The 16,566-nt window shown below is 41.6% G+C and overlaps 1 protein-coding gene across 3 annotated transcripts in view; it reads right to left on the reverse strand.

Moving 5' to 3' along the window:
- The window catches only part of CDK14 (cyclin dependent kinase 14), a 321,217-nt gene extending 307,040 nt beyond the window's left edge, over nt 1-14,177 (reverse strand). Inside the window, exons 1-2 of one of the 3 annotated variants that reach the window (XM_062605168.1) lie at nt 13,790-14,171; nt 7,877-7,908 (exon numbers count right to left, since the gene is read on the reverse strand). In XM_062605168.1, coding sequence (XP_062461152.1) covers nt 7,877-7,908; nt 13,790-13,880 — 123 coding nt within the window. In that variant the 5' untranslated portion in view covers nt 13,881-14,171. Of the gene's footprint in view, nt 1-7,876; nt 7,909-13,789 lie in introns of all 3 variants that reach the window. The other 2 variants (XM_062605173.1, XM_062605171.1) reach the window with 2 other exon arrangements.
- Between the last annotated feature and the right edge of the window lie 2,389 nt (nt 14,178-16,566).

The raw sequence follows: 16,566 nt of genomic DNA on the forward strand, positions 1-16,566 counted from the left end.
AATGGCAATGAATAGCTTCTGAAGCTAGTAACATTGCATTTGCTTCTCAACACTGAAAAAGACGAACACCCTACTAAGAAACTTAATTCACAGAATCATAGAATATTTAGGGTTGGGAAGGACCTTATCTAGTTCCAACCCCCCTGCCATAGGCAGGGACACCTCACACTAGACCATGTCCCCCAAGGCTCTGTCCAACCTGGCGGTGAACACTGCCAGGGATGGAGCATTTACCACTTCTTTGGGCAACCTGATCGAATGTCTCACCACCCTCACAGTCAAGAGCTTCTTCCTTACATCTAACCTGGACTTCCCCTGTTTAAAGTTTAAATCTGCTACCACTTGTCCTGTCGCTACAGTCCCTGATGAAGAGTCCCTCCGCAGCATCCTTGTAGGCCCCCCTTTAGATGCTGGAAGGCTGCTATGAGGTCTCCATGCAGCCTTCTCTTCTCCAGGCTGAACAGCCCCAACTTTCTCAGCCTGTCTTCATATGGGAGGTGCTTCAGCCCCCTGATCATCCTTGTGGCCCTCCTCTGGACTTGCTCCAACAGCTCCATGTCCTTCTTATGTTGAGGACACCAGAACTGTATGCGGTACTCCAGGTGGGGTCACAAGAACAGAGAAGAGGGGCAGGATCACCTCCTTTGACCTGATGGTCACACTCCTTTTGATGCAGCCCAGGATACGGTTGGTTTCTGGGCTGTGAGCACATTAGTTCATATTAAGTAACTACCTTAGGAGAGCCCAAATACAAATTACAGCTGTTATTTGGAATTGGTGAAAATGCACTACGTGCTGTCTTAGTGGCTTTGCCTATGTCATTTCTCATTACGTTTTCAGCAGCATTCACTCTTAGTTATTAAATTACTGTCAGTATTTCACATTTAAATAACCTGTAATACTGAAGTCTGAATTTTCAAACTTGTTGAGGAGAATTACCATACCTGAAAAGAACAAAAAAGTACTAGCAGGACTGTGACTCAACTGGCATTGAACTAGAAAGTTTTGATGGAAAGGAAAATAGATTAAAAGAATCAAGAATATATAGAGAAAGAGGTATAAGGCAATGACAATTTCTTTAGGCCTTAATATCATCAAGATGACATTGTTTTATGCACGTAAAATCTATTTTGTTTAAATAAACTAGTCATATCCTGCAATCTCCTTTTATTATCCCCTCCTAACAAACAGCAAGAGATGTCAATTGACTCAGAACCTTGATTACTGTGGATAGGATCCTGCAAATACATGGTTGTCAGGGATATTGTGACACACAGCAGGTGAGAATTTCACATGCAGGATTTCTCAGGAAAGCTAAGAAGTAGACAGAAATTCTTTTCTTTCAATCCTTTTATGAGAAGAAGATTTAAATACAGTCATATGTCCATTACTACTGTAGCTTGGAAGAAGAAGAAGAAAAAAGGCAATAAAGTCTAAGTACAAAGAAGATGGAAGAGACAGACCTATTAAGGAAGTCACATGAATATTTCTTGGCTCAAAACCAGAAGATTGCCCAGCAAGGCTAAGAACAAGAAGCTAGTGATCCAATACATAGCATACTGTGTTTTGTTACTCTATTTAATCTACCAATAAATTAATATATCTCATAGATCCCGAGAACATAAAGAGTGGGATGCACACATAAACATACTTCATCAAAATAATAATAGCTTGCATTCAGACTCCATATATCTGGAATGCATATATTCTCTCATCTAATCAAAAGAAACACATGTACAAGTGAGAGAAGTAAGCCTGGAAATTAATCTTCATTTCACAATGCTTCTCTGATAGCTAAAACACTTGCCTGCAGATCAGAATAGATCTTTATATTTCAGTGTTTTGGCCAGATCCTCGTAAGTCATTGCTGTAGACAGGGACTCAGACCAAGTTCTGCTCCATCCATTTTCAAAGAAAAATTAAGCAAAAGACACATACATATTAAGGAGTAACATGAACCCTTCCTTTCATCCAGTGTCTATAGCTGAGGGCAGGGAAGCAGAGTAAGTGTTTCACAGTTTCTTCTTTGAAAATAATGGACACTTTCTGAAAAAGTAAATGGATGCACTGCCACAGAACATGGAAAGCAGAATGCACAACTGAACACATCAATGGCTGGGGCAAAAAAAATCCCCAACCACAAAAGAAAGGCTCTCAAATTTTGGTCTCCTAAAGCCCAGGTTTATTCCCCCATGTTAAGAACAATTTGTGTTCTGAATGAGTAAAAAGTCACTGCCAAGTAAATCTCAAAACCTTCCGCATGTGCTTAGATTTTGTTTCAAAGCCTTGAAACCGGACACAACAGAGCAGTCATTTCACAGTCAATTTTTCTTGATGGCTTTCCTGCCACTTCTCGATTACTTACTAGCTCACACTGTGGTCACCTAGACCTCATGTCTTCCAGAACTCAACTTTCCTCCACATGCAACACAGCAAGGAAGTGACAGGAATCCCTAGTCATCCTATAAATACTGAGAACTTTCTAGAAATTAAGGAAGGCTGTCCAAGGGTTGGGGTTTTTTAAACCTTCGGAAGCCACAGATTATTACAAACCAATGAAAGGCACATCTGTCTCACAGCTGATCCAGTAAGAAACTGCCACACTCCAGCAGAAAGGCAGTATTTGCTCTCTTACATCCATGCTCTTCATTATCAGACTCACCTGAACCACACTTGCTAACAGCATTACCAGTTCTCATCTAGAGGAAACAATTATTCCTTTTAAGTAGTTGAAAATGACTTTGTGACATCCATCTGAGCAGACCCATTTCTCAAGATACCTGAACTACCTTTGTACACATTTGGTAAAGTAACTTACACCACCAGATGAAGATTTTCTGACCCAGTTCCCTGGTATTATTTAGAAACTACTTTGACACCTATACTTCTGTTTGTTTTCCCAATTCAGTTTCAGGCTTTTTATTTTTCTAGCATTACTTCTAACAGCTCTTTCCCAACAGCCTTCAGTTATATGTCACCACTGATAGCCACACACTACCAGCTTGTCCCAGCATTAAGCAGTTGAGAACTGCACCAAAGTCATCACATATCCTAAGTCAAACCCAATTTCTCAGCACTAGTAACAGACCCAGCTAAAAGATATTCAGACAATTTGTAACTATTACCCACACTTCCTGGAAATCCTGTCACTATACCACACATCACAACATAAAGCAGTTCAGTAATCACCAGGCTCCTGGTTTTTAAATATAAACAAAGTCATCAAAAAGCAGACAGCTCAGCAATGGCTTGTAATGATTTTACTGTATCTAGATCAATTCCCCCCCCGGAATGACAGACAAGCAGTCTTCCAAAATCCTCTGTATCACAGGCTTTTCCCCAAGTCTGTCACACACCAGATTCAGCTTTTAAGTCTTCCAGGAGTGAAATAATCAATGTTTATTCCAAGATCCTACAAAATGTAACACTGACTGTCATGGGGGCTAGATTTCCCCTCCATCTCCCGTAACGCAGATACTCTCCTGCAGGGGAAGAAGGTAAATATATAGTTTCATAGCTATAGTTCCTATATGCACTTCTCCCTCAAGCTACTTAAGGGGCTTTACAAATAAAACAAAAAAAAAAAATAATTTTTATTTAATGCTTTACATGCCTCCTGCATTACTGCATTCAAATGCCTCTTGTTCATTCTTTACAGAGGTCTACTTTTTTCCAACTACACCTTTCCCTTTAACTCTTCAAATTCTTTAACACGCAAGTTCTGTTTCAGAGACTGATGTCCTTTAAACCAAGACATTTTTCATGACAACATCCCACAGACAGAGTAGCCTTTAGGGGTGGGGGAGGGATGGGGAAGGGAGAAGAACAAGAGACTGTGAGAGCAAGCACATTACAGAATTAAGTAGTAACTTGGCAAAACTCCCTCCCCTTTCACACACTTTCACTTCAAACACACAAAAGTCATTCCATGAATGAAATAAATGAAATCTGGCTTCTGTAGAGCTGGAGACTCAGAACATAGTAAGAGTAGATGACTATTAAGGATTTTGCTGAGGTCAGAGTATTCATAACACCTCCAATCAGATTCTCACCTCCAAGAACTCAGCCAGCTCACATGCTTTTTTACCAAGCATCTAGGTGTCTAGTATCGGCCAATTTCAAAGTTAGTAGGTGATCAATATTAGGTATACAAGCAGGCACAATCACATTATCCTAATTTCCCAAGGACAGTGGTCTTAAAAAAAAGGTGCTCTTGATATTGGACAAAATTAGCACTACAATACAGCTAAACAACAGCAATACTCACCACGTAACGAGCAATAATCACAGCAATTCATATTGATTTTGAGTCTGAGATTATTCCATTTTGATTTCATTAGATATTAATGTACCTAGTGTGCATATATATATATATATATATATATATATATATATATAAGTTCTTAGAGAAACCACTAACAACAGAATAACAAGAACCAACAGCTCGAGACTGAATGACAATAATTTAGAAATAAATCATAAGAGCAAGCAGCTATGCAAAGGAACAGGTTACCAGTCTTGCAATGAGGTTAGTCACACCATCAACACTGGCTGTCATTCCAACACATGTGCTGCATTCAGCCACGTTACTGGCCTTGATCACATTCATTTAAGTGAAAACGAAAATAGTTCCATCATTGTAAGACAGAGATGACACTTGTTACACTAACAGTCCAAAGACATCAAGCCAATCCTGCATAGTTGGAAGTTATTAATCTAAATGTTGACAAGCTAGTGGAGCACAAATAAAATGTTCACTCAAGGGCCAAATGTTTGTTTATAGATGATTCTTTGCATGTAGCATTACTCCTCAGGGGTGTTTATCTTCTATCTTGGTATCCAGAGTAGATAACCAGTTCTTTGCCTGACAGAATGAAACAGATGATTTCTGTGCCACAATCTACACTCAGAGAATGAAATTTAGGTCTCTCTGAAAAGGAGGGCAACTCTTTTATTTTTTTTCCTTCCTGTCTTTTTTACAGTTTTCCCTCTTCAGAGAGAAGGTAACAACATTTAAGGACACAAGGAGAAGATGCCTTACTCTCTCCCACTCATGTAAACTAATTGTGAAAACAGCAAAGAACAGCCTCCCCCACCAGTCATGATATTTCAAGATAGAGCCAATCCACAAAACACCAAAACCATTGAAAATCTTCCTGCTGATTACAGTAGGTACCAGACTAGGTCCATGTTCCAGTTTCCACAATGTGACCAGTGTGACAAAAGGAAAAAAAGCACACTATTACTTTGCTGTTTTAAATTAAGGACTAGACAAAAAGTAGTCTGTATCTTACTCTTTTATTTCACATGAGTCTCTGGAAGATGTTATCTTAGGAAGGTAAACAGGCTACTAGTGAATAAAAATGAATTAGCTCCAGAGTTCTCATGGACTGAAGTAGAGACCATCATCGTCTACAGAAGAGTTTTTTCATTCAATATTCAATCTAAACAACACAACAGCAGACAAACAAGTGACAATTCCTACACTACTCAAGCTCCACTTCACAGACCAACCTCCCTCCAGGAGACGGAAAACACACGATGGGAAGAGATACGCAGCATCTTTAGGCACCATGAGTATCCTTTTATTAACTCTACAGGGAGAACAAGCTGCTTGTTAAATGCAGCCTGTTTCAATAGTTGACTACATCATTTTCCATAATAGGAGACCTACAAATCTGAAGTAGAACTGTTTGGACAACTACCTCCTCTCTCTCTGTCTCATCTGATATTCCCACTTACTGTCATCATAACTCTCTTCCTAACTGCATCCCTGATATAGCAATACTGCATATACTAGTCAGAAGACTACATCCTTTCCTGTGATGGTATGGTCTTAGTAGCGGTTTTCAGGATAGCCTTCTGAGACCAAAAACTGTGCCCACTCCTGCTCACAGAGTCTGTCTCCCTTAGAAGTTTGTGTCATCACAATCGGCTATGCTGTTGTTAATAAAGTCTGGTTTATCTTCTGATTTGAAGGATGTTTGAAAAGGAATTAATTAAGTGATACATGGTACAGCCCATTCTGATTCACACTAGGCTAGATAATTACCACAGAATGTTGTGTTGAGTTTGAAGAGATAACAAGGACAACATAAAATCTCAGAACACTTTCATTTCTTAGAATAAATGTTACCTAAAACTATGGAACCGATTGATGCTAATATCACATCAAGCTCTTCCCTATTTACAGGAGATAGAAGAAAATTCTTTTGTGTACCCTTCCCACTAGCCTTCTCTTATTGCCTCTGCAGTAGCTCACATCAACAACCTGCCAGATTCCATTAAAAACATATTCAGAAGATTATTCTTTCTCCCAGCCTCCTGAATTTAAATACAAATTTGCTCAAGTTGTCTCCTGTTCAAACAGAAAGCCAGGTTTAAAGAAAATATATACAGCCTGTAGCTAAATAATCCTGAGTAAGGGAAAGGGACAGTAAAAACTGCCATCTTCGTAAGACAGCATTTTTAATAGATGGTTCCAAACTCTGTATCAAATTTAATACAAGGCACTTACTGGGTAGGTTATAGCAAAGACATAGCACTGCAGCCCTCAGAGAAAAGTACTAGACAGAAACAGATGGTTTGTAAAACAAGAATTCAGAGTCCACCAACCATCTATTCGCACAGTGTAAAACTCTTAAGGAGGAATCAAGTTCTACCAGTGTTACAAGAGAAACACAATAGTCAGGACCACTGCATGATCTGACAAGAGCTCCTGAAAACAGAGTCTGACCCCAGGACCTTCACGCCAGAACTGAGAGGGGTCAAGCCAAGTTAAAGCTCTCTGAGACACTCATCAGAAAAGCACAAAACATATTTATATTTAAATTTATATATATTCAGTTTATATATATATATTATTATATATTATATATATATAAACTGAATAGGAGCAGAGAGGTGTGAAACTCAGTGCGATCTGTTTAGAAAGAGATGAAGTCTGATTTGATCTAGAATCAAGGACACCATAATTTATTTATTCTAGAATCTGGCATCACACAGCAGTTATCTCAGTGTAATCAGCCAAGAATTTAAGCTTACAGCATGCAACGAAGAAGGAAGCAGAAATGCCAGAAGCGTAACATCAACACATGAAAATACCACCACTTGCTTCAAGCTATGGTGCCAAAGGGAAGCACAAGGCAAGCATTGACTACAGTATGATAGGTCATCACACCAAGACCTACACCTCTTCCTGCATAAACCTGCTCTGACCTGGACCTCTCAAAGCCTAGCATAAGTGAAAGCAAGCACAAATTGTGAGCAACGTATTTTAGAAATTAACACATAATCATATCACAGAAAGGTCAGGAGCCCAAACTGACTACGCTGAATAATCAAGTATCACTTTTACCAGTACAGCCAGCTGCTATTTTTGTGGTGTTGTTCAGTTACTTTTATTTCATAAGAAGAATTTCTCTCAGTTTACATATACAGCAAGAAGCCAAAGCAGCAGCACTTCACACAGGGTGTTCTCTCAAGAGTGATGTATTTTCACTAATGTATTTCACTAAGTACAGGCTTATAATGATGAGAATTACCATGAGTAAAGTTCTATAAAGTATCTTCTCTGCATGCAACATTTCTCTGCACTGAATGTTTTTAAACAACCAATTTTTATAAAACATTCGGTTTTATTAGATTTAAAAAAAAAAACAAAAAACCCAACAACAAAACCCAAGCATCCCATTCAGAGCCTTCAACCAACAGATTCATCTGGAAGTCATCTGGAAAATGAAAACACATTCAAACAACATGCATGTATTAACACATATGCACATTGTAACATTACTACCTATGGGTTTCTTTTAGCATTTAGTGGGAAATACTAGTCACACCTGGCCTACATAAGGTACAAAGATATTTAACCTACCTCATCAAAGCTGCTATCTTCTTTCTTCAAGGCTTTAAAATAAAAGGAAAAAAAAGAAATAGTTATCTGTACTGCATTTCAATGTGCATGAAGTAACTAGCACCATAAAAAAAACAGAGCAGCATTTTTTCTGTTATAATAGGAAAGAACAGGCTGGCATGAATAACAACTTTAAACTCAAAATCTGAATCTGTAAATTGAATGTAGGACTGCACAGTGTGTTTCCAAGAAAGTGAATTTACATATTTATGAAAAATATTATCCTCTCAGGTTAAAGAAATAAGAGATTGCAAGGGTTTTTTATTATTATTTTAATTCCTACTGAGCATGAATCCACTTTATGGAGAGCCTGACTGAACTACAAAAAGGAAAAGTATAATAAACACCCAACCATGTATTCAGCTTGTCAAGTACTAAACTTTTATGAAATAGTATGCATTGTAGCGTGCTTTTTTCTTTTTATTTTTTCTCTTCCCATTTTTTCTTTTCTACAATATGACTTACACTAAAGCACAAGAGATTTTTTTACTTTTTTACACTGTTAACTAGCAATTAGTCAACAAACAAGAAAGAGGAAAACAGTGCAGAAATCATGTGAAGTGGGAAAGCAAGAAAATAAAGATATGAGTAATTCTGAAGCAAAGATTAAGCTGATGAATATGGTTCCTTTAGTACACTGGGTATCTTTATTGAAACGTAAAGAAAATTAGTTTATCTAAATCTCCACTGAAGTGTGTCAGACTGGTTCCTTTTCTCTGTACACCACAGCCAGACCATGACCTGAAAGTGCTTTTCGTTTACTTCTCATGAAGAGCTAAAATAAGACAAACCATTGCATTGATGATTGCACTGTTTCTTTTGAGTTTAAATCATGAAGGTTTGCAATTTGAAGGAGGTCATCTGAATGACCATACAGTTCATGCAGTGCTTCCCCAGAAGGCTCCCTCTTCATCACTTAAGCAGTGTAATGTTTCTTAAAACACATTTATTTCTGCAGGAGATAAATACTTAAGCACCTAGCACAGTTGTGCATTGAGACTCTAGTAGTTTATTTTCTCTCTCAGATGCTTCTTCTGCCTTCAAAAAGTGCTGCACCTCCACAACCTCTGCCACAGGCAGCAAAGAACAAATCCTGGCTCTCCATATGCACAGAAGCAGGGCTGGTTCAGCCTTCCTTTGCTTTCAAATTCCCATTTCTTTGGAACACGAAACATGTCTTCCCTCAAATTTTTAAGCATTACTGTTTCATAAAGCCTCATTTAGATTTCCTGCTCAGTAACATAACAACAAACCCTGGGATTTTGCTGAGGAGATCTGAGGCACACATTGTACATTTTTATCATGCACTGCATTTTGATGGATTTGAAGGCCAGGCAAAACATTTTCAAACTGCCAATCCCAAGGACCCAGAATTATGAGCCTGGGCATTAAAAAAAATAAATGAAGTTAAATGAAATGAAATAAAATGGAAATGAAATTAAATAAGAAAGACGGAAAGACAACCTATGGAACCCTTTTTAAGAACACACATTTAGTCTTTACCTTTCAGTTTACAGCGACATACATGCTATAAATTGGTATATGACACACCATGGGCATGCTGACAAGCTTTTCTCCCATACCAAATCACAAGATTTTCACATGACTGAAACATTCCAGGAACAGCCAAACAACAGATAACTAAACAAAATTTACAGTGTAACAGAACAAGAAACATGTATCTGTGAGCTATTGTGTATTTTTGGCTTGTCATTACTGTAACTCCTACCTTTGACTAAAAAAAGGGGGGGGGGGGTAAGAATCTCCAAAAATAACAATACAAGAGTTCTGGACACTTATTTAATCAGATTCTGTTTAATAATAACTTCACTCTGAACTAATTCACTACATAGCATCCTCTAAAGAAATCATCAAAGCAGCATATTTTATACAACAAATTGTATTATAAACATTTTTTTCACGTCAAAGCAATCCTTTTCTTCTTAAACAGTTAAAAAAACAAACAAAAAAAAAACTTTGCTGAACTTTAAAAAAAATAAACTGTTTACAAATGAGCTTCTCATTATCTCAGGTATGCAAGCTATGTGAGTGTACATCAGAGGAGATGAGTGGAGATAACCTTTGTATTAGTGAGGAGCTAGTAACAAAGACCAGGGATGCTCAGAAGGGCCACAGACTGATTTCAGAGCACTGTGAGTAATCTCAGCAATGTTTTCTCTCTTTCTTTCTTTTTTTCCTTCCTTCTTTTCTTCATTCCTACCTTGGTGTTAGTTTTTGATTAGAGAATGCATAAGAAAGCAGAAGTTATATGGTGACATGAGCTGAAGAGATCTCAAATATGATTTTGGTACTTTATGAACTTCAACAGATGCATAGCTAAGAACATCTTACATAACTAAAAGATGATGATAATTTTATAAAATTACTTATTATTAATTTTAATTACCTAATTATCAAAGTGTAACACTAAGAACCAAACCTAATAAAGGTTTAAATACTCAAATAAACAGTGAGTCAACCGAATCTCTAAAACTTGGTTAACATACTTGCTGATGTGCTCATTTAAATGGACAACACAGCATGTAAGCATGGAAATCAGAATTTTTAAACTAATTTGGATGTTTGTATAAAAATGGATAGGCTGCCAGAAACCTATCAATAAAAAGGATTCTGTACATTTTTCAGATTCTTAGTAATAAAAGTTCTTTATGATAAGCTAAATTTTAAAAGATACACTCTTTGAAACACCAGAAACCTTCTGCAAGGGGAAAGGGTGCCTTAGCTGCAAAGATTCTTCTAGAACCATGAGCACATAACTTCTGCAGTAAAAAGCAGCCCTGTCTATTATATAAACTTCAGTTTAACACCATAGGCCATATGCATTTCCTCCAACACACCACAGTGCCATATCATCCTTTACCAGAACTGCAAATAGCACAAAGCAAATGCCCAGGACAAAGGGTTAGGGATGGATAGTTTCACATGTCACATCTTTCACCTTAGCAAAATAAATATTTCCAGTAGTAGGTACTCCAACAGCTATGGACAGATCACAGTTTTGCAGGATAAGCCAGGTCTTCATCACCCTCTGACAGTTGTTGGAAAGTATCAGTTCAGTTAAAAAAATGGGTCAAGTCTACTTGAGGCTGCTGTTAGCTCCCTGTGGCCCTCTCCTGTGCCCAAGAGATAACTAGCTGGTTTTATCTAAACATGCTGGGGAAATAGGTGCAAACATTACCTAACATACTGTAGCACACTGTAAAATAAATAAAACACCTTATAAATTCATTGCTGATACAGCCTCTCAAATAGAGAGGATTGCTTTGTGGGGAGAAGGTGGCCTCAAAGGTAGTTTATTGAGTGTCAGCCTGCAAACCCTAGCAAAAACAACAACACTGCCGATGACAGTTAGGATTCATTTCCACCATTCTTACCCAAGAGGCTAAAATAAATGTTGGTATCAAAATAAAGGAGTCTTGCAGTATTAGAAGAATTGTATTTGGCAGCTGGAATACTGCTAAGATGGGGGGAGGCCTAGTAATGCCTGAACATTTCAAGAAGGACCATCAGATATTCCCTACTGAAGGTCTGACTAGCTAATTACTCGATTTGAACACCATGTTGCTCTTGTACCATTTATATGATTATGCTCATAATGCTGCATTGTGTGCTTAAACTTAGGAAACACATGAATCACAGCAAAAAGGGAAAAGTTAAAATATCATCACTGTTATTTATAAATCACAACTCAGCAGATAACTGACAAAATTCCAGGTAAGATACATATTAAATTAGTAATTTGCTGATCTCACTAAAGAACCTGCTCTTCTAAAAAGAGCTTTAAAGCCAGAATGACAAACACCCAGAAACACTTTTACTAATGAGGTTTCAGTTTCCTCTCCTTCATTTCAGTATGAGTTAAATACAGCATGTGTTTTAACTGAGGATTTCCTGGTATGCAAGTTAAAAGTTTCTTGCTTTGCTTGGCCTTATCTGTGGCTCAGGTATCAGGGAGTGGACTATGTTCAAACCTCACACTGATTAATTAGAGGGTTTTTTGCTCAAAGTGCAATTACCAGAATGATGGTACAAATATTAGACTACCTAAAATGCACAGTCCTACTGGTAGCAGCTGAGTTTTAATCACAAAACAACAACCACAAACAAACAAACAAACCAGGCACCCGACCATACTCCTACACTTCTGTGCACATGCACAAAGAACTGGAGGAGCTGGAAGACCTAACAATCTATGTGCCTAAAATGAGGCCAAAGCTCCCAAGGAAATTAAACAGTTGTTTAATTTATGAAAAATGACAAAAAGAGATGATTATCCAACAGAGCCAACTAAAATGTGCAGCAATTACCAGCCAGAGGGGCCTTGATCCCTAACAGGCACTAAGGGGGCTGTCATGGTTGCAACAAAGCAGCATCCTCACTCAAAATATTTTCTTTGTTAATGACTTCCACCATTAGTAAAACCTTTGCACAGGCTTGTGTGTCTCTGTGTCTACACACACACACATAGACATGTGACACACCAAACACTTGACTGATTTTTCTTTCTTCCTAATCAAACAAAGTTAAACGCATTTTACAAGTTCAAGACTGATGATAGGTGAAAACTATTCTCATATGGGGACAGCGAGCTTCATAACCATGACGGACACTCACTTCACAATTGAAACTTGGCATTTACCCTTGAAACTCCCTGGTTTACACATAGGAAGGAACTTTTCCCAGGCTTTTCAAATCTTGAAGTAGGACAGTAAAGGATACCTGATTTCCAACGTTATCCTACACTTAAATTTGCAGTCCTTGAAAGCTAAAGGTCATACACCGAATGCACACAACACATAAAAAATTGTAATGCCCACTACTTTAAGGCACCTCTTGGTAGGGCTGTGGAGGGAGGACGAAATACCACACAGCCCATGGCTGCAGCACGAGCATTTCACATCCTCACACTGGGACAAAGCAGCTCGGAAAGCTGACCCACATCTGCCAGCAGCACCGACTGTAAGGAAAAACGTCCCAGTGGGATGACGGATGGGCGAGGGCTGTGGAATGGCCCTCACGGAGGGCTGCTGGTCCCGCTCCCGACGTTCCAGCACTGCTGCCAGCCCTCTGGTACCTCACACCTCCTCTGAGGCACCTTCTCCCCTGCTTAGCAGCGTGTTGGTGCTGTCAGTGGGACTTCAGGCTTTAAACGGTGAATTAGGCGGCACAGTGTGCCAGAGACAAGAGAAACACCAGTCCGAGCAGACCAGAACTCTTTGCCATTGTTCTCAGCAGCAAATTCAACTGCAGAATAAACTGGTGTCAAAACCAAATGCAACGCGGCGATACCGGGACACAACCCGCCCGGCAGCAGCGTGCCGGTATCACTCCCTCCCGTGCTGTGTATCTACCAGTGGAACAACGACCGACTCCGCAGCTGATGACAGACAGACCGACCTCTTTTGTCTGGCCGCCCAAAGCGCTGGGCCGCCGTTATCTGCTCAGCATCTCATGCCCCAACTTAACACAACGCGCAGGCCGAACAAAAAATAAATTACCAGACCTGCAAAGAAACGCAAATAACCGCTGCTTTTTGCCAGGGTTTCTCCTTGGCACTGGAGGCACGCGAGCCAACTCTCATTTCCAGTTTGTTTTCTCTAGCCTATTTTGGGCTAACTTCATCGCAGCCGGTACAGCGCTGCCTGGTCTGCACAAGCACTGCCTGGAAAAAGCTCTTCTTTCCCCAAGATTTCGTCCCAGTAAATGCTTTTTCGGGGCCGGAACGGGTGTATCCAGCCTTGCAGCACTCAGTCCACCGCCCCGCCGCTGGCGGGACACCCCTCCCCGGGCGCCCGGCAGCGCCGCCAGGGTCCCAAGTGCGAGTCCGGGTCCCGGTCCCGGTGCGGGACTCACCTATTCGGCCGAAGCTCTCCGATAAAGTTCTCCGCAACTTTTTCATCCTGCTGATCTTCTCGGCGGACTGCGAGTCGATCATGTCACACATGGGGGGAGCGAACCCCCTGCTCGCCAGCCGCCACCCCGCTCCCCTGGCTCCGGGGGAGACACCGCTCGCACCGGGGCCGGGGCTCCCCCCTTCACGCGGGGAGCCGCCGGGAGCAGCGGGAGAGCCCTGGTCCCGCCCGGGGAAGGAGCCCTACGCCGCGGAGGAGGCTTCGGCTGCGGCGGCGGCTGCGGCGGCTGCTGCTGCTCTGCTCCCCGCCACCACCGCCCCGCTCATAGCCCCGTCCCGCCCGCCTTGCCCCAGACTGCCCGGCGGAGCCCGACCAGGCGGGGAGGGTACGGGGTGGGGGGGCGGGGGTGAAAGCAGCGCCGAAGACAGAGGAGTGAAAGGAAAGTCCGGCGAGAGGCTGCGGGTACCGGCGGAGGGAGGAAAGGGAGGAGGGTGCGCTAGAGAAAGGAGGAGGAGGAGCCTGGGAGGGCCGGGGAGCCCCGCGCAGTGGCGGGCGTGGGAGGCGGCCGGCCCAGCCTGCGCTGGCGGGCGGCGGACCGGGCCCTGCGGGCCCCGGGGACCCAGCCGCGGTCTCCTTGCCCTTCCCCGAGCGGCTCCCGCGGTGAGGCGGGCATCAGAAGAAGCAACAGCGAGGAGAGGCGGGGGCGCTGGGGCCGGGCCGGAGGCCGCGGGCTGTCTCCGGGCGCGTCCCGAGCGTGTGGCGGTACTCGCCAGGAGCCGTTACGACGGGACAGCAGGGAACGGCCCTTGCGGTTCCACGAGCACACCGTGTTCACGCAGAGGGACGGCTCCCCACGCTATTGCGTCGCGGTCTCATAGGGATGCGCTTCGTTATCCCCCGAGCAGGCAGAAGTCACAGTGTCCGGCGGCGTAGGGCCCCCTGCTCTCCCTTGGACCACGGCTTGTGAAGGCCAGTGCAAGCTGTGTGGGTTTGGTGATGGAAGAAGGCATCTCCCGGCGCAGTTCCTGGGTGGGTGTTGGGTGGGATTGAACCCCGGTAGCTGTGGTGAGGCTGGTGGGCAAAGGGCACCTTGCCGTAGGTACGCACCCAGCCCTTCAGTTTGGACCCCGGGCTCCGCTCCACTTACATCTCAAAGCACAGCCAGATAATATGCCTTCGAGTGCATTAGCCTGCAAGTTAATGAGTGTTGGGAGCTTTTGATCTTGTTAACTCAATTGAAGCAACATTATTGAAAAATAAATCAGTTTAACCCATCAAGATGGATGGCCGTGTCTAGTCTGAAAGTAGGTACTTTTTGAGAGCAATCTATGTTAGGTAGCACATTTTAAAGCCCAGCTTTGTGTGGTTCAAATTGTATTTCAATGCATGCTATCTAGTTAAAACGAACTTGGGTTTTAATGAGGCTAGCTAACGCAATTTACTGGGATTAGGCAGTGTCCAAGCTAAGAGATGTTAACTCAATTTTAGAAGCACATTTGTCTGGACAAGTGTTGAGGTAAACTGGGTTCAAGCCATCTGCAACTCTAAACTCTGAGTTTGAACCTTTATGCTAAAATGCAGGAGGGGTGGCAAGTATGTAGCATCTCAAGGTGGAAATCTATTATCTACTATAATCTACTGTATCATGGACTCAGAATGGTTTCAGTTGGAAAGGTCCTTATGCATGTTTCTTATAACATTCAAGGTAGTGGGGAATGGTACAATAAATGCTGGTAAAATGTCTTATGCACAACCCCTGAATCTACAGACAGTGTGATAAAAAAGGCTTTCAGAAGCATGAATCACATTGACCCTGTTAGCATCTTTGAAATAGGAGCTAAAATGGCATTTTTCATGTTGGCTATGTCATACCGTGGAAGGAAATTGAGATAGGGTGGGAAGTAAAACGTTGCAGAGAGCAATGCAGGGGAAAAGAGGAAAAATAAAAATTACAAAGAAACAGACAAGGGGCTGGAAGGAGAAAGGGAGGAAGGACACAACCGTTTAAGGATATTTTATTCAGTCACTGCAAAAAAATGACATTTAAGTCCTTAATAATAATTGATAGTTTGATCTTTGTTTAGAATCTGACATTACTATTGGTGAGCAATCCTGTTCTCAGTGGAGAGGGAAATGCCACCATCATAAGTAAAATATTCTGGTCCAGTAGCTGAAAATGAGTTCAGCATTTAGGCCCTTTGCACTTTCTGTGCATGCCATTCATGACAGGCTGCCTGGCTGAGACTTGTACCAACACAGCTATAATTCATTCTGCAGCTTGCTTTCAGCAATTAGGGATATCATTTCTGAGCGCTTCTGAGGAACCTGTAATTAACCATGCTTAACTGATAAGATGTTGTTTTACCTAGTGAATTAGTCTAGACGCTAGCACCTAGTGTGTTTGGAACAATATTCCCATTTTCCCCCTATTTCTAGACACACTATGGCTTTATCACTTGTGGAGGTCAAGCCTCTGCCAGGCTACCAGAGTGGGTTCAGTTTTCGTTGGCAGAAGGACAGGCAACCTAGCATTTCTGACAAGCATCTGGCTTTGTAGCTGCTTGGGACTGATCTACAACCATATGTCAGGGTCTTTTAAATCAGTGAAAACTTTGCCTAAATTCATCATCACTGTGGTGCCAGTGAGAGAAACCCCGGCCTCATCATCTGAAAACTGTACAACATCCGTGTAACAAAGATGTTACACAGACTTCCCTTAAGAGGAAGTATGAGCTTGAAGCTGTGCACAGATCCTCAAACCGCACACTGCAATTTTGT

Source organism: Pezoporus occidentalis, unplaced genomic scaffold, assembly GCF_034315485.1.
Source record: "Pezoporus occidentalis ecotype Australia unplaced genomic scaffold, CSIRO_AGI_Poc_V1 ctg9, whole genome shotgun sequence".
In the NCBI taxonomy this organism is placed as follows: Eukaryota; Metazoa; Chordata; class Aves; order Psittaciformes; family Psittacidae; genus Pezoporus; species Pezoporus occidentalis.